The 27,036-nt window shown below is 40.6% G+C and overlaps 2 protein-coding genes, 1 long non-coding RNA gene and 1 pseudogene across 5 annotated transcripts; 2 read left to right on the plus strand and 2 right to left on the minus strand.

Moving 5' to 3' along the window:
- Positions 1–8,952: 8,952 nt before the first annotated feature.
- Positions 8,953–11,258, plus strand: LOC135606560 (COBRA-like protein 10). The gene is made up of 2 exons (XM_065097592.1): positions 8,953–9,624; positions 9,718–11,258. The coding sequence occupies exons 1-2, from the start codon at positions 9,072–9,074 to the stop codon at positions 11,133–11,135; spliced, it is 1,971 nt and encodes a 656-aa protein (XP_064953664.1). The 5' UTR covers positions 8,953–9,071; the 3' UTR covers positions 11,136–11,258.
- Positions 11,259–11,441: 183 nt separating this feature from the next.
- On the minus strand, positions 11,442–15,914 carry LOC135607993 (uncharacterized; annotated as a pseudogene). The gene is made up of 4 exons (XR_010485338.1): positions 14,968–15,914; positions 14,248–14,520; positions 13,864–13,955; positions 11,442–12,706 (listed from the first exon to the last, which is right to left on the minus strand). The product of XR_010485338.1 is annotated as an uncharacterized LOC135607993 (transcript).
- On the plus strand, positions 12,547–16,181 carry LOC135607994 (uncharacterized). The gene is made up of 2 exons (XR_010485339.1): positions 12,547–12,685; positions 15,530–16,181. It is a non-coding gene; the product is annotated as an uncharacterized LOC135607994 (long non-coding RNA).
- A 4,378-nt stretch (positions 16,182–20,559) lies between these two features.
- On the minus strand, positions 20,560–26,733 carry LOC135607995 (peptide chain release factor PrfB1, chloroplastic-like). Of its 2 annotated transcripts, none has more exons than XM_065100369.1 (7): positions 26,487–26,733; positions 26,242–26,313; positions 25,387–25,607; positions 24,346–24,549; positions 23,407–23,622; positions 22,449–22,635; positions 20,560–21,000 (listed from the first exon to the last, which is right to left on the minus strand). In XM_065100369.1, exons 1-7 carry the CDS (start codon positions 26,683–26,685, stop codon positions 20,696–20,698), a joined length of 1,404 nt encoding a protein of 467 aa, XP_064956441.1. In that variant the 5' UTR covers positions 26,686–26,733; the 3' UTR covers positions 20,560–20,695. The 2 variants fall into 2 exon arrangements, with proteins under 2 accessions (XP_064956441.1, XP_064956442.1); XM_065100370.1 differs by having other exon boundaries at positions 26,242–26,318; positions 26,487–26,540.
- Positions 26,734–27,036: the final 303 nt, after the last annotated feature.

The following is a 27,036-nucleotide window of genomic DNA, read 5'->3' on the forward strand; positions in this document are numbered from 1 at the left end:
AGTAGGTGAGTTATGAGGAGCTGCCTATTTGTCTGTCATTTTAAGATTTTAATGTTTGCTCTTTGTAAGAGGAAAATGCCATGGGTCATGCTGAAAAGCTGAGATTGTTGTTTACAAATTAGGAGCTCTATGTTTGCTTGTCAATCACAACTTGATATCCCATTCTTATCAAGTAATTGGAGTTTTAGGCAGCGTTACTAATTTAACTGGTCTAAAACTTTTCTTTTTTACAATGATAAGACCACTTAGACATTTTGGTTGAGGTAAAATTATCGAAAAATAAATCTCTAATGTCACCACCCGTCATAATACGATAACTAGCTCATTAATGATCGATCCGATGAGATAAACCATTAATATTAATATAATAATAATATATCGATTGATGAGTGGTTAATAACCTAACCGATACCACAATGTTACATGAGCGATATATGGTTAGCATGCAAAAGGCACGACTAACATCTGACGGCTAACAATAGGGCATCATGTAAATAATATGTGATCGACGTGTCGATTGCCCATGGTCACATCAATGGTATGTAGCTGATGTCATGTGTCCTCGGATTGGGTTATGTCTTGAATTTGATATACTTCGATGTCGCATGCCCCCAAACTAGGTCGGACTAGCTAAGACATATCTCAAATTCGATGCACTCTAACACCGTATGCCCCTAGACTAAGTCAAGATAGTCAAGACATACCTCATAGTCCAACAAACTTTGAAGTCATTATCTTGATTCAATCTAGAATAAGGTGTGATCATTCCCCATAATCATCAATCATCTCGGAGATAATGGTTCCCAGAGTCTCCTATAAAAGAACTCCCCGGGCGTGTTTCCCATACATGAATATTTTTTCCAAACTCAATACTAATTTGATCGTCGGAGGGATATTTATCGAGAACACCATCAACTTAGTTTTGTAAGTTTGGTGCATTTTAATTATAATTTACGACACGGAGAAACCTCGATTGGTTATGAAATTGATTCCAGTTTGGATTTAAAAAAATATAAATTAAAAAAGACGACATGGCAGGAGCTGGTGGTAGAGAGGTGGAGGTCAGCAAATAGTGTGCTTGCAGGCCCCACGCTGACGTGGTGCCTTGACCTCCTCGATGGCTTGGTCGACATTTGATCAAAGATCCATCTCTGCAAGAACAAAAGAGTCAGAATAGAACCAGTGAGCAAAGCTGATAGGATGGAGTTTAATTTCAAGTACCGAGATTGAGCCCTGCTTCCACCAATCACCTTTCGCTCATTTGTAGGATGGTGGTGATCTCGAACAAAGTGTCATTCAGTTGGTGACGCTGCTCTCGTTCTGATCTACTCAGCCTCGGTATAGTATTCTGAAACTTGCTTCATCGATCATCCCCTCCATGAAGAAATAAATAAATCACACGATAATAACTAAGTAGATATCTGTGCCATAAGATGCCAGTAAGTTTGAATCTTTAAGAATAAGGAGAAAGTGAACGATGACCATTCATATATTAAAAAAAAAATGTTGAATACAACTATTTTTATGAGCTGAAAAATAGAGATTAACTAAAGAATAGTTATTATTAATGGTTGAAAGAGTGGGATGAGAATAATAGTTATTCTTACACCTTCTCTCATAGAGTTTCCTCCATGGCTAGTGGCCTGGACCCCTATCACTGGGGGCCGTGGTGCATCCTCGCCATCCACGAAGCGACGCTGGCTCTCGCCTCCTCGTACGTTCTCCAGCATGCCGGGTAGCTCCCGCCGGCGCTCTCACGCACTGGCCTCGGCGCATCAGCTCCCCGCACGCCCAACACAATGATGATTGCGTCGACGAAGATGGTGATGACGAGCAAGACTGTACCAGCCATCGTAGAGACGAGTTAAGAGAACCGAAAAAATATTGTTGAAATCTTAATGAACATGATCCAAACCCATATGAACATGGTTATTCGAAGAGTCTCCGATGTAAAAACGCCAATTTTCCTAAGTATCACCCGTATGAAGATCGAGGTCGGGAGAGTTTTTCTAACACGATCTCTTTGATACCAAAGTAAACTAAGATATACAAGTATGAACGTGAATAATCAAAAGAAGTATTCTTCCTTCTGTATTAAATACGAGCTTTAAAAGGTCACAAGGAAGCTTACAATTATCTTTCTTATCATAAAGGACAAGAAAACACTTATTATTATCTTTATGGATATAAAGGGTAAGAAGGAAGTTTACGATGGCCTTTTTTATCATAAAGGGCAAGAAGGAGGCTTGTGATTACCTGCTTTATATCTTCGTCCACGTGGACAGATGAATAGAGGGGTAACTTTCGTCTTCTCCTCCCTCTCTAGACATCACGTGACGATGACATGTTAGATGATAATGTATCCCCTATCATATGCCCTCCTCTCGAAAGATGTGCTTCGAGACTCTTGTAAGAGAGGCTCGTAGTGCGACGTTTAGTTCATCTTATATGAAATGTTTGGGATCTCTTCTCGTTGATCAATTTTTCCTGACTCATATCCCTCAGCACATTTTTCCCTATGTTTTTATTATGGTGGATTTATTCTCATACGGGTCAAACTTTTTCGACTCATGTTTCGGGCGTATTATTCTCTATGCCTCTATCGTGATGGATTTTTCCTCACGCATATCAGGTTTTTTCAACTTATACGATTTGGGCGTATTTTGCCTTGTGTCTCTATTGTGATATATTTCTTCTCACATGGGTTGAATTTTCTCAATTTATGTGCCTCGGACACATTTGGCCTTGTACCTCTGTCATAGTTGATTTCATTTTTGAATTTTCTTTTTATTCATGTACCTTGGGCACATTTTGTATTGTGCATCTGTTAAGAGGGATTTCTCTTCACGTGCCCAATCAAGACATGTCCTATATTCACGGTACCTTGATACAGACTTAGTCCAAGAACCATCACTTCCAAAAACCACCAATAATCTCGAAGGTAACGGTTCTCAAAGCCTTCTTCTATAAAAGGTTCCCCGGGTGCATTCTCCACACACATTGAAATTTTTCTTAAGAGCTCATCCGATACGTGTGAACTATCTAAACTCAATATCGACTTTTATCATCGATGGGGCATTTGATGGGAATGCCTTCCATTTACTTTTGTAGGTTTAACATCTTCAGGTCGACAAGAACTATAATTCACTCTGAGACTAACATGGGAGAAACCTCGGTTGGCTCCAAAATTGATTCCAAAATTGATTCTAGCTTTGTCAATGAGTAATCCTTTTCTATTCGATGTTTTCACTATAATCAATACTAGGTTGGTTTTAATAACATATGTCACGATTTTATCTAATAGAATAAGTGATTCATTGATTTGATTTAAAATATCTAAACTCAAATTAACAGTAATATATTCATCAAATCAAAATTAAATCCTTTTCTATTTGAGATTTTTATAATAACCAATACTAAATCAATATCATTGGTCACGATCAAAAGTAAAGGAAACTGTTTTGTCTAGTTTTTACTGTACACGACTACCGATCGAAAAGACCTGAGAACTATTTATATGCTTGTGGGATACAAAACTACGAGCAAAATAAGGTTGTCAGATTAGCATTAGCCATATCACTTAAACGACATGCTTACGATCACGATGCATCCACAAGCAGTGTGTCATGGAAGTATATTTTCGTGAACTAAATGATATCTAAAACAAGCACAATCATCCAAAAATTTAGTGCTCTCCATTATGTTGTCTATAGTAGTAGGACAAGAATTGTTAGAAACTGAAGGTTTTGACAAAGAACTATCAGCCAACGTAGGAGTTGACTCTCCATGATGGTGTGGCATACCACCACTGTGTCTATGACAAGCAGCTTTCTGCAGGATCATGCGAGGTAGGCGTGGGGTTTGAATGATGGCGTTCACGGCAAGAGGGTGGATGCAGAAGGAAGGCTAAGAGTTGCATCCATGTGGAAACAATAAATACCATTAATTGGTGGGCAGGAGAAGGTGATAATGGTGGACCGGAGAGATGGTCGGCTCTCTCCTTCTGTTTCAGATATTTTCCCCCTAAAAATTAGATTCTTTTTTTCAGATTTTATATTTTTTATATTTTTCATTATTTTTGTCAGTCGAACAGGAGAAGATGATAATTATTTGTTAACCTTTATGCTATGGCCGATGTGTCAGCATAGCTTGGTTCAGTCCCGGATGTGTGAGGTCGACCACGTGACTGCTTGGACGATGACAACGAGCACCCGTCGAGTTGCATTGAGATATGTCTCCCGAGCACAATCTTTTCTCCTATCATGGGTCACTCTCTATCACCTTTGGGCTCTTGTATGAAGATCGAGGTCGAACCTCTCTTATGCCTAAGTTAGTGTCTCGAGGGAGAGAGAATAATGAATTCCAAAGATCCATCCCATAGCGTCAATCAGGTGATTAACTTTTATACTTGTGGGTGAAAGTTGATCGTACATGGGTTGTTAATGATCGTCGACTCCTCGAGTAGCCGGCCTCTGCATGGATCAGTGTTGTGTAGTGTTGTCCTGAGCTTTCAGGGGTGGCTTTGTATTATGCAACGCTTCCTGTGCGGCTTTTCAATGGTGCGGGACAGGTGGTCATCTAGTACGAGTCCAAGATATCATATTGACGGCGCGTCAACTCCACAATCCCAGGTTGGTGCTGATGTACTTGCTGACTATTGCCCCGAGGATGATACCAAAATGTGCCCTATCAGTAATGGTTGACGTCTGGAAGTTGATCAACACTCGATATGACAATATGATGTATAAAAAATATTCTCTCATTAATATTATATAAATTATTTTTTTCTGATTTATTTTCATTTCAAACTAATAATAGTGAGTTTGGCTACTCCAATTTATCAAACCTAATATAATTTTTTAGAATAAACTAAGATGAGATACAAATTGTTTTTTCTATCTTCAAGAGAAATATAATACTTGAAAAACGTATCAGATTGCGTCAATTTAATCACGTTGAATTGACTATCAAAATTTACCATGTCAAGCTTAAACCTTGATTTGCCAAATATCTCAGGCGAAATAAAGGCTTTAGAGATATGTCACTCAGGTACAAGTGTTATGTTGTCATATGTTTTTCCCTCCAGTGTTAGATATTCTGTTCTTGATGCAGAAGGAAACCCTTGGAATGATGTTTAATAGATCAGCTGTTTGATATCCGGTTTTTGATAAGAAAGATCTGTCTCTCCAAAAAGCATTGATACCTCACATTTATGTGTAAAGTAAAAAAATAAAAATATAGTAAAAACAATTTTATATTGATTTAAAGATTCGGGTGACCTATAGCAAGTTTAACTCATGTTAAAATTTTAAATTCCATTATTATCTAGTTTTCATGTATGTTTTACAAGATTTGAATTATTGTAAATAATTCTAACATGACGTTAAACACGATTGGATATTTTCTCTTATATGATATTTATTAGGAAAAAATATCGTTGACGTCTTAGTTGACGTGATCTAGATATGTATACGCAGAATTGTCCGATGTGCCTTTGAAGTAAAAAACATCGAGCTCTTAATGCACCACCTGCATGAAATTTGAGATTGAGAGAGGTTTCCCAATTCGATTCTTCTGACGCCTAAGTCAATAATCCAAGATGTACGAGTGCAGACACAAGTAGGCAAAAGAAGTAAGTATTCTCTTTCATCGTGTTGAAGACGAGCTTTTATACTTAGTCACAAAATGATAGAATATTCTATGAAATATTTTATTGGGAGGCAGCCTCTAACTGCCTTCGATAATTTTCCCTTGATCTCTTGTCCATGTGGGTGATAAAGGGGGCAGCCCATAACTGATTGCCTTAGACCCTTATCAACGTGGACAAACAGGTAAAGGGTGTCGCTCGCCTTCTCTTTTCATCCCGGACACCACGTGGTGGTTCAGTGCCATATAATGATTCGTTGATGTATACTCTGTCAGTATTAAAGTTAATTGGATAAAAATTAATTCAGATAAGTTCAAATTGAATAAATAAAGATGAATCAAGAGCGACTAACACATGTCAATATACGATTCAACTAAATGAAAATAAATCACTCGATAATAATTCAGTAGACATCTATGGCATAAGATGCAAGTAAGTTTGAATCTTTAAGAATAAGGAGAAAGTGATCAATGACCATTCATACATAAAAAAAATGTTGAATACAACCATTTGTATGAGATGAAAAATAGAGATTAACTAAACAATAGTTATTATTAATGATTGAAAGAGTGGGATGAGAATAATGATAAGCGATACTGTTTTCCGAATCATTTCAGTGAATCTGTCATCAAAGAGTGATATAATTTGACATCAATTGATCTTATTGGGCTTATAACTTCTTCCTTTATTGAGCACTGTCGAAGTAGGTATGCATGTGTACATCGACATGTATTTATCCTACAGGCTTCCCTGCACTACGTAACCCATTACACCTTCTCTTAGAGAGCTGGCTCCATGGTTAGTGGCCTGCACCCCCGTCACTGGGGCCGTGGTCCAACCTCGCCATCCACGCAGCGACGTTGGCTCTCGCCTCCTCGTACGTGTTCCAGCATGCCGGGTAGCTCCCGCCGGCGCTCTCACGCGCTGGCCTCGCCGCATCAGCTCCCCGCATGCCCGACACGACGACGACTGCGACGACGACGGCGGCGATGACGAGCAACACGGCACGAGCCATCGTAGAGAGGAGTTAAGAGAACTCTATGTGTATGAACAAAAGCTTGTTGCATGCAGGTAGTATATATAAATGAATTCCATCAAGGTGTTTGAAAGAATGCGCAGTCTCTTGCTGATCAATGTTTGATGCGCAACGCCATCTAAGAGACGACTGAGCCAGCCGTCGCAATGGTGCAAATGGTGGATTTTTTGGGTGCCTTGACATCAACAACCACAAGTCAAAGTCTCTTCACTTGACGCTTTGGTCGAACGCACGGCTGAGACTTTGTGGTATCATACATCAAGTGGTTTACGTTACTTGTTGCAGTTTTTGACCAACACTATGTGGACCGTAGACTTGGCCTGCTTTAGCGTATGTCTTACGATAATACTCACATTGGTAAGAGTGTTTTAGTCAATAAACTAATATCGTTGACTTACTTATAGGAAATTATCGAGGGTGGATTTTTATGGGACGAGATGGATGGGGATGTGTTGAAGATTGAGACCCAAAATTGTTCGGCGATTAAAGCTAGTAAAACACGAACCGGATCGGATCTGATCATGGTAGGCACGTGTAAGTGTAAGCGAGTTGATGGAACATAATCTTCGTGTACTTGATCTTGGTGGCCCTAATTAGTTTGCCCAAATCATTTTAGATTTTAAGAGATCCATCGTTAATTTAAACAAAGGAAAAAAAAATATATGACGTCGAAATCAACCCGATAAAGACCGAGCTCACATGCGTAAGAGAGGCGAATCGATCGCTGGGCGGCTCAAGTGCTTTTCAGGAGTAGTGGGTTTTCTTCTATCTGATGCTTAAGTTAATCGTGACGACGATAGATTAAATTTAGTAAAAAATTATCATACTTAAAATAGCTTTTTATATTAGGTGATGAGGGTAATAATTACGATAAGACTTGCGTGACACCCGCTGAAGCCCCGCGCCCCTGTTAGGCTGACACCGCGTGACTGACACGGGTCGTAACGCCAACCGAGGCCCATTAACGACCGCTCAGGTTCGACTCCGCACGCTACAGCAATAGTGATGTCAGACGTCATCAGAAGGTACGATCCTACCCCCTGCGGGCAGGCACATTAGGTAACACCGAACTCCCATATAAATACCCTTGCATTCTAAACGGGAAAGAGGGAGGAGGACACCAACATAGATAACAACTCCCTTACGATTATTCACTGACTTGATTGTCGGAGGGGTCGGGTCGAGCTCTCCCGTCCCGACCTGTGTGCAGGGATGAAGGCGAGGCGCTTCTTTCCGGGCGCGTTGGCAAGGAACCCCCTCCCGAAGGAATCGACGACCCGTCATCCGGACCCAAACCAAGCCGCGTCGATCCCGAGGCCATGGCTAAAAAGTTGTTTACACCAACATTAGGTTAATAAAAAAAAATATTCTATGAAATGTTCCTAGATAAAATGTCCATTTAGACCGATGCCTACGTGGTGATTATTGACCAGGTTTTACCCCCTTATCATTAACTATATTACTATATGTATTATCATATGTCAAGTTGCTATTAGCGAAAAAGATTTTTATATTAGTCTAATCAACACCTATGGACATCAATATTCAATTAAAATAAATATTTCCTCATTTAAATTGATAGTTACAATAGTTAATTCATTTTATTTCAAAATTGTTAAAGAAATGTTTGAGTCATTATAGACCATTGGAGAGGAATTTTGTTAGATATACTCGGTACGATCTTTCGGATGATACATGACACTCGTAGGTTGTGATTGCATCACCTCAAAAAGAATTTTTTTACCTTTCTAAATATTCTCTAAATACGAGAAATATTTCAAGTCAGATTGACGATCAATATTGACCATATCAATCAGGGCCCTCCAAATTCCTAACCAAGTTTATCTTCAATCCTAGTGAAGCCTCATTATAAGAACACCGACCTCACATTAGATATGGCTCATAATAAGAATTAGTTCATGATGTTACATTGATTAATTATTTTAGTTGGCTCTCCTACTGCTCCAAAAGGCTCCAATATCATCAACCAAATGCATCCATCCTCCCTCGAGGCTCAAACAGTGACTCATTTAGTGCATGAAATGGCATGAGATGAATGAAGGAATGGCACGTCTTCACAAACAATCTGTCCCATCTCAGCAATCACACATATTGGATGCAAAGAGGTAGTCTCAGAAACCAGATGCATTTTATGCCTCCAATTTTGTAGGATGACTCCAGAGGAGGAGAATACATCTGACCTGGTCGTGCTGCCAAGCTCCTCCCAAATAGCACCGACCGATAAAAGAGAACGAACACCACCACAATCTTCTCCCGGACACACACAACCTACACCCTCCAAATGCTCTCATCCCCATGTCTCATCGTCCATTCCCTCCTTGAGACCATCGTCCCCAGACGACAAGCATAGAGGAGAGGAAAAGAAGAATGCCGCTCCCGAGATCGCTTCTCCTTGCGGTGTTCTTCTTTTCTATCCTCGTCCATGTCGACGTGCTCGCACAGGACTACGACGGTGAAGATGAGGGTTACCATCCCAAGTCGGAAGACTCCTGCAATGGCGTCTTCTTGACCTACACCTTTGAATCGCGAACCAAGGAGTTCCCCCACGTCAAGAATGCGTCGGCGCAGGCGTACGCCTTCAAGTCCATCGCCACCGTCCTAAACGCCATGACGGAGGACCTCAAGGCGTGGAATATCTTTATCGGGTTCCAGCACAACGAGATCCTGGTGTCGGCGTCGGGAGCGGTGATCATGGACGGCACGGACTACCCCGCGCATGTCGGCAACGGCACGTCGTTGTCGGGGTACCCGCAGGCGGACCTGCTGAACTCGATCGATACCGCGGGTGACATGAACCAGATCATGGTGACGATCCAGATGACGGGGACGCAGTTCGGGGTGAAGCCGCCGGCGGTTCCCATGCCGAAGACGATCAAGCTAACGAACGATGGATTCGACTGCCCGAAACCTACTCGCAAAGGTATGCATATACATCGCCATGCATGAGCAAATCGTCGATCTCTCTCGCCAACCTAAGATGACACGCTAAGTCTAACGCCTCGGTGTTTCTCAGATAGCCACATGTTCGTGTGTTGTGTGAAGAACAAGAAGTACAAGAAGGCGAAGCCGACGGAGACCAGGTTCCTACCGCGGCAGCACGCCGACCTCACCATCGCCTACGACGTGCTTCAGGCGTACGACTCGAACTACATGGCGCAGGTGACCATCGACAACAACAGCCCGCTCGGCCGCCTCGACAACTGGAACCTCACCTGGGAGTGGAAGCGCGGCGAGTTCATCTACAGCATGAAGGGCGCTTACACGCTGCGGCACGACTTCTCCGACTGCATCTACAGCGAGGCGGCCAAGTACTACAAGGACCTCGACTTCAGCCCGGTGATGAGCTGCGAGAAGAAGCCCATCATCGTGGACCTGCCGCCGGAACGCGCCAACGACTCGCAGATCGGCAGGCTGCCTTACTGCTGCAAGAATGGCACGCTTCTGCCGCCGATCATGGATATAAGCAAGTCGAAGGCCATCTTCCAGATGCAGGTGTACAAGATAGAGCCGGACCTCAACAGGACGGCGCTCTATCCTCCTCAGAACTTCAAGATCGTCGGTTTCCTCAACCCGCAGTACAAATGCGGCCCCCCGATCCGAGTCAGCCCGATGGAGTTCCCGGACCCGAGCGGCCTCATGTCGACGTCCTACGCCATGGCCAGTTGGCAGGTAGCCTGCAACATCACGAGGCCGGAGGCCAGGAAGTCGCGTTGCTGCGTCACCTTCTCGGCTTACTACAACGACTCCGTCGTGCCATGCAGCACCTGCGCGTGCGGCTGCCCTGAGGAAGCGTCCTGTAACCCTAAAGCTCCCGCGGTGCTGCTGCCGCCGGAGGCGCTCCTGATTCCTGCGGAGAACCGCAGCGCGAAGGCCAGGGCCTGGGCTCAGATCAAGCACACCTCGCTGCCCAAGCGACTGCCGTGCTGGGATACCTGCGGCGTCAGCATCAACTGGCACATCATGTCCAACTATCGCAGCGGATGGACGGCCAGGATCACCTTGTTCAACTGGAGAGATTACACCTTCAAGAACTGGTTCGCCGCGGTCCGCATCCCGAAAGCTTACAAAGGCTACGAGAACGTGTACTCCTTCAACGGGACGAAGCTGTCGGAGATCAACAACACTATCTTCCTCCAAGGCCTGCAGTACATGAATTATCTGCTGCCGCAGACCGAGGGGAAGAGCCCAGACGACTTCAAACTGCCCGGGAAGCAGCAGTCCGTCATCTCATTCAAGAAGAAGGCAACGCCGGGGATCAACATCATGCGAGGGGACGGGTTCCCGACGAGGGTGTTTTTCGACGGGGAGGAGTGCGCGCTCCCTGACACGATTCCGAGGGCAGGAGACGGGCATCGGCTTCCTGTTGGCGTGGTACCTGCGCTCATGGCTGCGGTCATGGTGTTTGCACTGCTGATGGATAACCTCTGCTGATGCGTTCCATCTCAACTTAGCTCACAATATTCGACGATGAGATCACAGCTTTCTACTGTATGAATCATATGTAGTTTTTGGGGATCATAAAACGGATGCGTTTGCATCGCAAGAGTTGGAGAAGATTAGACTGCAAATTTGCATAAATTGAAGCGTCTTGTAAGCAACATCGAACTCCATCATGATATTTACCTCAAAGAATCAAGTCTAACTTCTATCGTGCTTAAATGAGATGAATTAATTTGCTAAAAGTTCCGAACAAATCGAAGCATTATATGTCTCCAAATTCCATTGTTCTTCTTCATATGTTTTTGGATACTGCTGATAGATTGCTTTATTGGTCTCATAAGATGTAAGATGACCAAACATACAGCTGCTCTCGTGCATGTTTTGCTTCTGATGTGAAAGCCTTCAATAGTCACAAATGCCACGGATAAATAAAAAGGAAAAAAAAGGGACTTATTACAGATATGTTCTGCGTCCCAACATATAGAACAAGAAATCAAATGATGGAATGATGACCAGCCTCTCCTCCTGCACACGGTTTGCCCCGCCCACGCAATAGAATTCAAACACGTATTCTACGAACCAAAGGAAAGTAAAATGCTTCGTGATTCGTGCAGGTACGGACCCCGGCGGACGATGGAACGGCTGCTTTGTGATTCACGCAGGCCCAGATCCGTCATTTGGACTGAACCGGCCGACCTCCGTCCAGTGGCGACGGCTGCACCCCGCCGCCGAGCGCGACGGCGGCGGACTCGACGTGGGTGAGGAGGTACTCGTATATCTTCTTCCTCAGCCGATCGATTGTCTCCGCCGGCACGCCTCCGCCGGGGCCCTCCCCGTGCTCAGCTTCGTCTACCTCCGCGTCTGCCTCCGCCTCCCCCTCCCTCCTTCGATGGCCGATCGCCTCCAGCCAGTCATTCACCTTCTTCAGCTGCGACAGCATCGCCGCCACCTGCTCACGGTCGGAGGGCCCCGGCGCGGCCGCGTCGGCGTCGAGGAACCTCTCCACGAACCCCAGGAACCACGAGTGCGCCTCCTCCCTCAGCTGCCGCGCCAGCTCCGCCCCATCCTCCATCCCTACCCCGCGCTCCCACTCCGGCGGCGGCGACGGTGGCGCCGCCCCCCGGGCCCTCCCCTTGGCAGCCGATGAAGACGCCGGGGACGGCCGGGGTTTCGACTGAGGGCAGGCCTTCGAGGGGGCCGCAGCGGCCGCGGAGGTCTTTGCTGTACCGTCAAGGACCACCACTGCCGGAGAGACTATGGAGTCAGCGGAGGTCCTGCGGTTGTAGAGGGAGAAGGGGGAGAGGTCGGTGGCGAGGGCCGCGCCAACCCAGGATGCGGCGCGGCGGCGGTTCTTAGCTGAGACTCTCAGGGCTTCTTCGGGGATCTGGTCACCGACCAGGGGTGCATCTGGTGAGCTTACCGTCGGGGATGCTGGTATGGTCTTGGAGAGCGAGTCAGCGACGGCGGTGGCGCTGCAGAGGGAGGCGTGGAGGGCGAGGAACTGCTCCACGGCTGACTGCGGCCTCTCCTCCTTGGCGCAGGTACTTAGCTCTGCATACATACTGCAAGTGAAGCAATGAAGTGATCTATTGCATTATGATTCAGGTTTGTCAATAGTTAGAAGAAACAGTTAATAGAAAATCTAACTTGCATCAACTTCCAGGGGATGAAAATTTCGTCTCTGATTTAAAATATAGGTAGAGATTGTTTTCATAATTCGAACCTGGTCACCATAAGGAGCCTTATTCTTAGAAACTTAATATCATACCGAAGAGAAATAAATATATGATGCAAAGGATTCACATTTCAAGAACAAGAAATCAGTTGGCTGTTAGATGAACACTTTGTGCTTAGACCAATACTTTTGGGTGCCTTCATTCTTAGAGACTGGAGTAGGAGAATCTAAAATTCATTTGCAATTTCAAAATTTTGAAGAGAAGTAAAACTTATAGTACCAAAACTATTGCCTCAACAAGGAGGATGATATTAGAGGGAAAACTTCGGCCTAGTAAAGCATTCAGATGTCCTTTTATGCCTAGCAACATTTGACACTCTTGCACCAGTGTTTCATGAACAAAACAGTAAATGATTGATTTGATTGTTTGCACTTTGCCACCGGATACAAATAGTGTTCACAGTCATCATAATGACTTCCAGAACTGAACTAGCACTAGACATAGCAATCACAGGGGGGGAGAAAAGAAAGAAAAAAAGTAAAGTCCAAAGGTCCTCATTAATTGTGAGTGCAGCAAGCAAATTTGTTTTTTCAAAGATGTTAGACTAGAAAAAACTAAAAGCTTAATGAGAAAATTTACATCATTGAGAATCAGCTAAATAACATTTGCTAATATTTGCTTGAGAAATTAAGCTAAAAAGCTGATGAGGCTGTTAAAATTTTCAAATTGGTAATACTCAAAAAGTATGATTTCTCATAGATAAAGCTAACGAATAAAAAATGGTCATCATGTGATAAATTCATAAATAATGGGTCAAAAGTACAATGCAAACACTTTCTATCACAAGATGTTCATGTTAGATACTAAGATATCTCAAGCTACGCTAAAATATAGATCAGAACATCCAAGTAGATAAAACTAGATCATTGTGAAGAGAAGAATATGGAACATGAAAGATCCTTTAACATGCGAGATCATGATTCCATAGATGGTTTCATCAGTTCAAAAAAGAATAGAACAGCTAGTTTTGTGAAGATAATTACCTTAGGCACCGAATTAAGCTCTCTGAAGCAGAAGCTTCTTGTATAGCCTCAACAGCAGCAAGTTGTGCTGCATCCTTATACTTCAAAAGCTCCTAAATTTTATAAATATTCAGTTAGTATAAATTATAGCCAAACAGCATGACTAGGATATTTTTAATCAAAAAATAAAAATTCCTCATCGAGACCAAGTCGTGCACAAAGAGTGGTTCATGTGTTGGCCTAGAGTTGGTGCAATTTATGCCTAGGTGGCACCTAATAATTTTATATAATGATTAGGATAATAATATGGTATGTTTTGAAAACACAAATAAAGTAGGGAACAATTGCAAACATCCTATAATAGTGGCAAAATTTTGTCATATTACATAGTATTATTAGTCATACCTTTCCTAGTTTTACTAGAGATGATGGAAGTGATGCCCATGATATGCTGCCGTCTGTCCATTTTCTGTTAGTAGGAACAACTTTGACTAAATTAGCAAGATTTAGACTGTTACAAGACTTTGGCAACTTCTTTACAACAGAAGTCTTATGTTTAGCTGATTTCTCAGAATCATCTTCAGCAGCACTTGTGATGCCTTTGTTAACAGGACTTTGAATCTTGCAATCCTCCTTAAGTAGCAGTTTCTCATTCATTGATGACCTCTGTCGAGGAGCCTGCAAGTTAACAATACATGCTAAGGGGATCTCATTTTAACCTTGATAGTTCAGGTATTACAAGTGCATAGGTTGGTGCACATATTGTGACACTGCACTAGCATACATTCTTATCTAGTTTCTTCAGTATTCTATTTTTTAACTCAACAAAAACTCCACATAAATAATCCACCTGTATTCTATAGAGAGTTAGATGAGTATCCAATTACTTTATATCTATAGCTTCAATAGCATGACTTTCACATAAGCAGAGAAATGCTCACAATGAAAATATTAGAATCGTCTTCTATAAACTAACTATTAACTTCATTATTTCTACTAAAAACAAACAAGGAATAAAGCAGATATAGCACCTAGCTTTGAAAAATCCGTAGTGTTACCCAAACTGATAGCAACTGAAAAATTATATTGAAAAACCAGTTAGATCAACTCATAAAATTAACTCACAGAAGCACTCCTGGATTCAGTTCTCATCTCGAGCTTGGCTATTTTGGTGATAGAACTACCCCTTCTCTTTACCTCCACATTCCCCTCCCAGCTCTTCCTCAATGCCTTTGGCACTAACCCAATGCTTGGCACCAGATTTCCCTGTAAGCTCCTGGCAGAGGACTTCCTTCCAGCACTGGTCACTTTCAAGACAGACGCTGCCTTCTCCAACAAACCCACCCTTGATAATGTGGGTTTCTCCAGTCTTTTGGCTTGTGCTTGCTTCTTGATTTCACTGGAGAACATCTCAAATGATCCAGGCAAAGAATAGACCTTGTTGGAGATGAAGGCATTGACCTCAAGTGCATTGATCTTGATCTCACACTGATAGAAACCTTCTTTTCCAGTTTGCCAGTGACCAATTGTTTTGAAAGTAAAGAGCTTGACCTACTAAGTGAAGCCCTTTTCTTTTCTATCTCCTGCATTTTAATAGGTAACTTTGAGTTGCCCAACTTGCTCCTGTCATTTTCTGAAGATTTGTTGCTGTTATGCTTTGAGTAATTGGATGACTTTGGTTTCTCAGGATTGAGGAACCCAAGAGAACTGGTGGCTACGAGATCCTCAGGGTTCCCGACACATGGATGACGACCAGGAAGTGGCCTCGCACCCTTAAGAATGGGCACAGGGGAGCCTGCCTCAAGGCAGTCAACATGAATGAATTGGCCTAGTTGGATCTGATCACTCAAGATAAGGTCATTGTGCTCATCAGGCAGGGAAACATATGTTGCATGGGAAGAATCAGAGACCTTCAGATAAAAGCCTCTGTTGGTGAAGAGATCACTTCCAGCTAGGGCAGGAACAATACTCACAACCTGGAGGAGGGACGACCGATGCTCTCCAGCAATCTTAACATCAGTGTTCATGTGCTGAAGGAGCTTGATAAGGACACCCGGGACCAACGAAGCCATTTGTTGCAATTCTAAAACACATTACTCTGCGGGAAAGGAGAAAACATTTGGATACTCAATGAATTAGCATCTGAGTATAAATAGCAATCAATGCTAGCATGAACAAGAAAGTTGATCGAGCTTCGGGACCAGGGCAGGTTCTCCTTAGTTATTCTCTAATTGTTCCACCATCAAAGGTGTAGATGTTCTAAAGCAACTAGTATGATATATCAGTTGTGTGATGGCTCCAGAACACACAAATATCAAGCAAATTTTGTTCTTTCAAAATTGTCCAGCGAATCTGGTACAAGCAAGCAGGTTTTTTATGAGATGATTCCAATCCCGGATAAAATTGAAGGCAAGGAGGTATTACCGAGATAATGGCTTTTAGGAAACAGAAAGACTGGATGACCTCACAAGTTCTCGAGTTCCGAGTGACAAACGGAGTCATCCTTAGGATGTGAAAAATAAGAACAGATTGCCATGATGGAATTTATAATTTTCACAGAGTATATTTCATTTCAGAGAAGAGGCGAGAAGAGAACAGCTTATATGAATGCAACCCACAGTAGAGAATTGAAGTGAAACAGAGGAGCATGACACAAAACCAGATGTGGATTTCTAACAGAGCAAAGTGCTTGCTGATTTCAGCATTTCCTATGCTAAAAGATCATATCCTCCAACCACATTATGTGAATCAAGTAATAACTAGTGGTATTTGAACAGAAAAGACTAAAGACAGTGATCTATTAGAACTGACTTGCACATAAAATTTCAGAGATCAGAATTGTTCACGAGGAAGTAGATCGAGAAACCTCAACGAGATGAACCAAATATGCCGAAATAGGCAGAACCAGACCAGAAAATTCGAGTTTTGTGCAGTGAGCCATGGTATGGATCACCAGAGGCTTCAAAAATAAAATTTCCTGGAAATCAAACTCATTTAGACTGAGCAAAATTGAGTCTCCAGAGATCTAATCAATCATACAATAGAGAGAGAGAGAGATTATTTTATCAAATGAACAACGTGACCGGAGAAGTAAGCTTTGGTTTTGAAAATGTGCATTGAACTACACATCCAGTAAGACGACGAGAAAAAAAGGGAAAATTTTCTTCCCAGGGAAATCGATCAAAGAGATGAAGTCACAGAGGCTGGATTCTGAGATTCATCGAGATCCAACTATCTCCATCGGATTCACCAAGAGAAACGACGACACTCCTCGTACAATGCATCGGATCTTGCCCACAGAAACGAGAATAGTTACAGGCTTTGTTCGACAAAAACGTTTTCCTTGCAGAACCGATGAAAAGGATCCGATCTTTCCACAAAATTGAGAAGAAACCGATAGGTACAGATCTCCAGGACAAAAAATCCCGGTCGAAATCAATCAACAAAGTTAGAGAAAACCCTTCCTTCTGTCATGTCACTGATCGAGAAAGATCGAAATGGCCCACCCACAACAAAACCAACCTTTGGTACGAACTCTGGCGGAAAGCTCGCGCGCTCGGAGCCCAGGAGTCGGAGATGAATCCAAAAAGGCGCCTCCTTTCCCGATCTTCTCCACGAGACACCCGATCAATCTCTCCGTTCTCAGTTCACGAAGGGTCGTTGAAAGATGAAGATAGGTAGAGACAGAGAGAGGGCATAAATGCGGAAAGGTGCATTGATTCCTCGTGATCCGACCCAAAGAGGAATCCTTTGTGAGTGGAAATCCACTCTCTCGTACTGCAAAGAAGCCGACGATCGATCACATCCCTTAGGACGGGTGAGCAGAGCGCGCTGTGAACGCAACAGTATCCCAACTATATATACGGAGAGTAATGATTGATGGGCAGAGAGCTGTAAGTGAAGACCGACACATCTCCAATGTTATCTCAAACTGCCCAAAGAAATGTTGTTTCGCCGAATTCTAGAAAAATAAATCAGTAACTTTTAAGAATTTTTCCAATAACACTCAATTTTAAGAAATTCTCTCGTATTATTATTTTTTAAATAATCATTCTACTCGGTCACCATCGTTTGTCTATCCCTTGTTATGTCTCCATCTTGTCGATCGTGTTATCTCGCTCACTTTATGGGTGTCATTTCTTTGTTGTCTCCGTCCTAGTTTCTCATTCCTCGTTAGGAGGTACGTCTTTTTCCGTTGTGCTCTTCACCTTCACTTTTGTACTTCTTCTCTATCACATGTAATGTCTCTTTTTTCCACCACAACTCTCTCGCGATGCCTAAGCAATCATTGTCCCTTGTGTAATTACTAACGATAAGATAGCCCACTGCCAATGCCCCCATCACTTCATGAAACGGTGAAAGAGAGGATGGTGACCTACGGTAAGACCATTGACTTAGGCAAGAACCTTGTTGTTTTAGTAAAAATAAAGATGGCGGGTGAGCAGTGTCAACTCTCTCACGATGCCCAAGCAATCATTGGCCCTTGTGTAATTACTAACGATAAGATAGCTCATTACCAATGCCCCCATCAGTTCATGAAGCAGTGGAAGTGGAAGGAAGGACAATGACCTACGGTAAGACCATTGACTTAGGCAAGAACCTTATTGTTTTAGTAAAAATAGAGATAATGGGTGAGCAGTATTAGTGGGACAAAGACAATAAGTGAGGAAGAACGAGTGACGTTAAAAGCGATGATGGTGAAGAGAATGTGTTTTTTAGATTATAAAAATAATGATACTATATGAAAAAATTAAAAACAAGAGATGATATCTTTTAAAAAAAGAAAAAAAGAAGTTGTTTTCAAAAAAATCACCCAAAATAAAATTAGAATTTTATTTTAGTTATTTTTGGTTGGATGATAAAAGAAAACTCCAAGTAAAAGGATGGATTGATGATGATATTATTTATTGAATAAAAATTAGATGGTTAAAATATGGATGGATATTGGAAATTAATATTTTTTATTAAAATAAAAACTTTTATAAGATTATTATTGGATAAAATGAAAGTAGATCCATCTAATCATGTAAACCAACTTAGTTCAATAAATTAAATATTGTAATCATCAAGATTTGTAATCTTGTACCAAACCTCATAATGGTCTCTAGTGGGACCCGTATACATCATGGGTACCAGCATAATAACATACATTATATCAGCACACACTAACACTCTTTAGGAGAGAGAAGAAGAGAGGACTCACAAAGAAGAGGAGGAAATAGTGAGAAAAAAATAAAGAAGAAAATGATGAAGAAGAGATGGAATGGATAAGTTTAGTTAAACAATGTTAATAGGAACATTATCAAGCAAGCAAAGGCTAATCAGGCTATATATATTCCTCTAGTTTCATGAAGTAAGTCTTTTTAGTGTGAGAGATCTAAGGGCATAGGTTTAGCATTAAAGTGTTTAATATTGGAAATAACGTTTAGCATCTTCTGAGTAATATAGCATTTCTTTAATGATGCAGGAATCAATTGTTATTCCAAGTAATATATTCTAACAGAAGCCCAAAAAAAAGCACATTGTTTGAGTTTTTCTCTTCTAGGATAGATTCTAGAGAGAGAAATTTGGAGGTGTAAAAACATTGGGTTCAGAAGATATCTCTCTCTCTCTCTCTCTCTCTCCAAAACTTCCTGAGTTGCTTGGAAATTGGGTGCAGGTGAATCTGTCCCAAGTAAACTTGCAATCATGTCCTTTAGGTAACTCAGTACCAACAATGGCCATCCCCTGTGTCTGCCAAATGCTCATGCACCGGTGCCTCCCATGTGATTGATGTAACCCACCTGAGCTATCAAGAGCCTCTCCTGAGTCTGATCTCCACCACAGCTCTACAGGAAGTAAAGACTCCAAGACTCATTGATTCTACTTTTCTTCAAATGAGGGCTTTCTTTCAGTTGCTTGATGACTTATTGATCCTACTTTTCTTCAAATCCAAGTTCTTAGTTAATTCATCTTTTTATACACAATGTTCTTAAAAACAGTCTTTCTTCTCAATCCACTTTGAAAAAGAGACATGGTAACATTTGTGTGTAAGAGTTGCAGAATGATTTTGTTTTTGTTTTTTCTTTGAAAGAAAAGAACTATTCATTCATTCATCCTGATCAAAATACAGGAAAATATTAGAACAAAACTCTGCAGGGAAATCATTTCCCCACCGGGAAATTTCGTCGAAAAGTAAGTATCCAAAATATTCTTGAATCCAAAATATTCTTGATTATCCGATGAGTTCGACATGATCTGGGAAGCCAGAAGATGATTTGTTGAGAATCCCACTTGACCCACAGGTATCCCATAAGACTTAAAACATTTGGTTTGAAGGGGGCCAGAAGTTTTGACAGCTCTACAATAAGCTGCAATGATTTGATCATGAGGGATCTTCACAATATAATGTATGATTCAACTTCAATCATTATACATTTGGGACTACTCTTATCTCAGATTTGAGATAAAAGGTCTCAGATCAGTCCCACCAATCAGGTGGATGTGTAAGACAGAGTGCTTCAAAATCTAGTGCTTGTGAACCCAACATGTGAGTGTGATTCCTGACTTCATAGTATAGTATAAGTTTACACACTATGATCTTATATTCTCAGTGGCCAAAGAGGAGATTTGGAAATGGTGCATTTCTGAAATAAGTACATGGAAGAGAAGAATCAGATGAGATCCATACAGAGAGAACTTACCACAAAAATGAGGAAACCTCCCCAAGTCCTCACATAAAAAGAGCAACTTTTTTTTCTTTATCTACTAAAAGCTGCTTAAAGTGATACATATTCTAAATGTCAAGTAACAATGTGATTGCCAACATAAACGACAAATAAAGAAATAAGGCGAAATAAATTAACGCAATATGTTATTTTAAGCTCGCTTCACTGACACTGGTAGTATACTTGTATTTGAGGTAAGCTTTTATAAATGACTCAAGATCCCCGTCCATCACCGATGAGATGTCTGATGTCTCATACCCGGTCCGCACATCTTTCACAAGCTTGTATGGATGGAAGACATAATTGCGTATCTGCTGACCCCACTCTGCCTTCACTGCATCTCCTCTTATTTGTTTGATTTCGGAAGCACGCTGCTCCTCTGCAATTACGAGCAGCTTGGCTTTCAAACGGCTCAGGGCCTTGATCTTGTTAGCCAACTGACTCCTTTCCTCTGGAATCAAAAAGGTCGATCAGATAGAAATTAGTGCCTAATTAGGTAAAGTACCTCCAACTAAGAATTGTACTATTCTTAAATAACATAAACCAGTATACATGAACAACTGTGGCAAACTGGGGAGCCCCAGGAGTAAAATCCAACGTATGCTTGAGTTGAAAATACTATCAACATGTATTGGCACTAAATCTGTGCAATATTTTCCCTAGTTATATGGTATATACCAAAGGCTCAGATGTGCTAAGTTCACTAAAAGAAATCAGATATTTAATTTAAGGGTAAAAAACAGATCTATGACATACAAGAATATTTATCCTGTTGTTTCATACAGATATACAGTATGTGATATCTTAACTGATCCTGAAGATTAGCCTTAAACAGAAATTTGTGATCAATGATTTGAAAATTATATATAATATTAAATTTAAAACAAGATTCCAAGATCTAGGCTATGAAGGATTTTTAATAAAAAATTAGCATAGAAAAATCTCAAGAAAAAAATTCCATACTGTTATTTAGATTTGCTATCCTCAGTGAGGAATGGTTCTAGTTTGAGATAGCAGCAGCACATTGATAAATAAGTACAGTCCACATCTGAATTGTTCATCTCAGACAAAATTTATCAGATACTTGACAGCGCTCCAAGACACTAATTGACACTTATCCAACAACAACAACAACAACAGTAATTAATTGTAGTGTTCCATTTATTGGGGGTCCGCTCTCCTTGAAACTTTATCCAGGATAGTATCACTACCACACTAAAAGTTTTAGCACTTCGACATAAAACTTTTATATCCAACACTAAGTTTTCTGCCTTCTCTAACAGTTCTAGATTTTTATTTTCTTTCTGAAATGCTAGTTGAATCTAAATAAACTCTCGAGCTAAACATTAAGTAAATGTAGACATCCACATGAAACTTGTACAAGCATCTATACACTACGGAAATGTCCTGTCTTAATTTTTGGAGATTCAATTATTGGATTCTTCTGAGAGGCCTGATATTTGACACCAGTTCATGTATATTGTATCATATAGTCTGAGGGTCAACAATTGTAATTATTCCCGATGATAACATTCAATCTGACCAAATATATCATAGATGTCAGAAAAGGAAGGCAATCATTCTTTTATATTATACCAATTTCCTGATTCAAAATGAACCAAAGCCTTCTGAGACAAAAAAAAAAAAAGATGCTGCAATTACCAAGAAAAAGGTGTTCTACTAGCCAGATCTCATGCATTTTGTGCTGTCAATATTGTGAATGAACTTTGATAATTTGATACCAAGTACACACCCAACACTGGATATTTACTTAGGTGCAGATTTTTGTTTCAGGTTTACTCTGAAATATCTTTTTTCTAACATAATTTATTTGGATGTTTATTTGCTTTAGTGAAAAGGCTAAATTGGTCTTAAAACTAATTCTTTCATAAGACAAACCTGTGCAACGAACTGCAACACCAGTAGGAATGTGAACAATTCTAACTGCTGTTTCCACTTTGTTGACATTCTGTCCTCCTTTTCCTCCAGCTCTAGAATAGCTAATTTCCAAGTCTTCTTCAGGTATGTCTAAATCTAGAGATTCTTCAGGAAGAAGGGGCATAACTTCAACACCAGCAAAGCTCGTCTGCAGGTATCCTTATCAAAACAATCAGAATAGAGATAATATATTATCTGTGATAGATTCATGCAAGTGAAGCTCATTTTCCACATATATGACAACAATGCATGTTGCTGAAGACCAAAAGTGATGTTACAATTGAAGCAAGCACAAAATCAGAACAAATTCTAGAATGCAACATACAAAGTGTCCTATCTAGCAAAGTATCAACACTGCAAGGAACACACCACATGGGACATTTTAAATAGTTGGATTGGATTTAGAGATAGCAAAATGTCAGATTACCATCAGATCTGAGTGGATGTAATTCCAAACAAGTTTGGAGGTGAACGGATGGCTCAGAAGAAATAGGTAGAACTGGGTAAATTGCAATGACACTGTTGTCTGTATTTATCATAGACAGATTTATATGCAGGTCCAGAACCTTTGGCACCACCACTCCCTTTCCAGTAGCCAGCCGGCATAAGCAGAAGTTTTGGTGTTTTAACATGGTTTATACCAAGGTTTCAAATATTAGTCAGAAAAAAATGTAGCAACTGGTATTTATCGGTTCAATCAAAGACTGGGTAGCAAACCATAAAGCTCAGTGATGGTCAAGATTTATTTTTTATTATCATGTTTAATAATATCAGGTCATACAGGTTGGTCTACCACTCTGTACGCATAATATATTAATTCTTGAAGTAGTAATGATCCTTATATAAAAGGAACTTATCCTTCTCTTTCATTCTCCAAAAACAATGACAGATCAACAAATAGAAAAGGGTGTGGGATTACCTGGCGAAGTCCTTTAGCATTAAATGGAGACTGACGAACAATTCGATGTGTTCCTTTCTCCCCTGATAGATATCCATAGGCAAAACGACCTTCAAGTTCAACTGAAGCCGATTTAATTCCAGCTTCCTCACCCATAGATTTCTCAACCACTTTGGTCTTGTATCCTTGCTTCTCTCCCCACCTCACATACATCCTAAGTAGCATATCTGCCCAATCCTGCACTGAAGATAAAGCAAAAGTCTTACAAGAAGAGAGCAACACATGAAAGGTTTGCAACAGCAACTGAGAAGAGATAATCAATGTCATATCATCCATTATTACTTATAATACTAATAATTCAGGTGAATCATTTAAAAGGATTTTGTACTATGAATATGTTAAATATTATACATTATGAAGATTAATTCCCTTTCTCCAAGTAGTTTCTTCTAACACTCAGCATTGGCTAAGTAATGAAGCTGCATCATATCATACATGGTAATAGACAAAAAATATTTTTTAACAGAGTAGTAAATTAAGTTTCACATTTTCCCAAAACCTAAACTCCTCATTCAGTGTTTCATCTATGAGGGATCAAATTGCAATTGCAGTAGTCACAACCTTTGCTACTCCATTTGAAAAAATATCAATTCCAAAAATGCACAGATGTCTGCACCTTGAAGCAAATCAAACATTTGTCCTATAACACCATCAACATGAACAGTTTTTCTTAAATATTGTCCAAGAACAAAGACACAGTTAAACCCATCCAGAACTAAAAGACATCACCAGGAGTTAATGAACAACAACTATCCATGCCTAACTTTTGTCACTTAGAATATGACTAATTACTAAAAAGCATTAATTACAAGAGTCAGAAGGAAACCAGTTTAGAAGCAATAACTGTCCAGTTAACAAAAACAAAAATTGTTGGAGAAGAAAAATGCATTGGTTGCATACCTGTGCATCAGTACCCCCAGCACCAGCTGTTATAGTAATTACAGCCCCTTCCTTGTCGTAAGGCCCAGAAAGAAGTTGTGTCAACTCAAACCGATCAAGAGCCTTGCTTAGTTCTCGAATTATCTTGGAAGCCTCTTGAAGAAGACCAGTATCAATTGTTTCCAACTCCTCAGTCAGATTAACTATTGTTTCAGCTTCTTCAACCTAATTCAAAATGGATAAAATTAGAACAAAGGGCAAGTATCAACAGTTACCATTAATATCATAATTTCACCTTTTTTTTTTCTTTTTCAGCTCGTGACATTTAAATAAAAAACAACTCGATTATTTAAACAGTTACAAATCACAACTGCCATATCATCAATTAGTAACTGTTAGATGCCAATGTGCCGAAAGTGATTCCTGTCAATTCCAGATAAGTGCAACAGATTCCATCTATTACCAAGTGATCCCAACCAGTGCGTGGATATTTGGCTAATAGAAATTATTCCATCGTCATCATGATCAACTTCAATCATTCTCAATAGATCCTAAGCTAATCACAGCTGATCTCACACCAGTTGCAGCTAATCATCAACCAATTAATAATATCTTATTAAGTGATCCCTGTCAATTCCAGATAAGTGCAACAGATTCCATCTATTACCAAGTGATCCCAACCAGTGCGTGGATATTTGATAAATTTTGAACTAACCAATCCAGTAAAATACTGATACTGCAGCCACCGGTGGCATCATCTCCTCCTCTCTTTTTGTTCTCCTCCCCCTTCAAGTACCAGTACCAACTGTCTACCAATACATCAGTATGTTAAATTGTACTGGACTCATACTGGTTCAGCCAGTAATCAACATGGGTGCAATACTTGAAATTGCAATCATTGGTTGAGATAAAATTGGAGTGTGTATACTGTTTGTGCAATTGGAAAGAGGTACTTTTCTTACTGTTTTATGACTATGAGTTTCTCAAACATCAACTACACATTTATTAATGTTATATGTCATATAATGCTTGAAACAAGCAAAAAGTTGACAAATTCAAAACCTGAGATTTGAAATCATTGAGAAATTTGATTTTATCTTTGACATCAGTCAAGGAAAGAAGTATTTCCTGTGCCTTCGAACGATCATCCCATAAAGAACTATCTGCAGCCTTCTTCTCTAGTGAAGCAAGATCAGCTTCTAAACGTTCCAGACCAGCAGATATTCTTATTTCTTCTACACGCTGAGCAGTAGTTTCAACATCCTTTCGCAAGGCATAAAAATCTGCAGTTGCCAGAACCAATTTAGTATTATTGGACTTTTGGGTTCCCTTTAAAAGAGTAAACAAGAGAAAGTCCTAACGGACAGACTCAGTAACACAAAAAATTGCAAGCAGACAATCAGCAAAGTTGCAATCTAACAAATAGAAATGAGAGAAGTTAATAGCACAAGAAATATGTACAAATAATAATATTAGTCATTATTAGTAAAGTTTGACATTATGTTAATGGCACAGATACAAGGGTTGTAAACAAAGGCCCTGTATTCTGCTATATTTTTTGTTTGAATCATTAACATTTTGTTCATGTCTGATCTCAATGCTTCAAGGTTCATTTAGAGTTATCTTAATAAAAACCTCTGGGGAGATCCTTCACACTAGAAACAGTGGAATTTCAATATAAATCTCTACCTATTTTCATGTATTGGTAATTAAAAAGTTTAATTTAAATAAGGATATTCCCTTGTACATAGCTAAATGGCAGCAAAAGACCCCAAATAGTTGGAATATTACGGCTTGTTGCTGTTGTTAACTAAAAATTTCTCAGAATAATCATCAAAAACCTCGAAAAAGAAGATTGACTTTACCAAAAATCAAGCTTAATAATATGGTGCGAATGATCCAAAAGTGAGAACACACCTTGCATCGCCCATTCAGCTGTTTCAGGACTGACGCTCACGCTTGATTGACCACCAGAAGCTGCAAATCGGACTAGACTAAACAAAAAGGTCAGATTAGTATGCCATAAGACAACCATATCACTCTCGATTTGAGATAATCTTATGATAGGTGTCAAAGAAACAGGATTAATAAAAGCGTAAAATTGCGATGAATCGTTCGAGAGAGCGCGGGAGGGAGAGCAAGAGAGAGGAAGAAGGACTGACCAGAGAGGGGAATTGGGGATGGCATCGACAGCTTTCTTGCGACAAAAAAGGAGGAGGCGAGAGGCCGCGCCGGCGCTGTTGCGGAACTTGCGGCGGGGACGGAGGAGAGTGGAAGGGTCTTGCAGATGCTGCTTCTGTAGGATGAGGAACCGCGAGGCAGACTAAACGGCGACGGCAGCATCGGCTTCAGCGTCTCCATGCGAGGCCACAAAAGAAGAAACCAGAGAGAGAACGAAAGAGGCGGATAAGAGAGGGCGCGTTATATGACGTTTCGGGGTTATATATCGTTTCGCGCTTCGTATCGGTTGTCCCTCCAGTAACATTATCCCGGCACAAGAAGTGACGTCCAAATTGTTATATTCGGATTTTTTGTACTATAATTTGACAAGTATATATTAAATTTTAAATATTAAAATATTAATTTTTTTATCCAAGGATTAGGAATATAATATGATTAGATTACATGAAATAATATTTTTAAATTAAATTATTTCTGTAACTTCTCCGACAATACAGAGGATAATAATTTTTATTTTATTTTTTTATAAAA

Source organism: Musa acuminata, chromosome BXJ2-3 (genome assembly GCF_036884655.1).
Source record: "Musa acuminata AAA Group cultivar baxijiao chromosome BXJ2-3, Cavendish_Baxijiao_AAA, whole genome shotgun sequence".
Classification (NCBI taxonomy): Eukaryota; Viridiplantae; Streptophyta; class Magnoliopsida; order Zingiberales; family Musaceae; genus Musa; species Musa acuminata.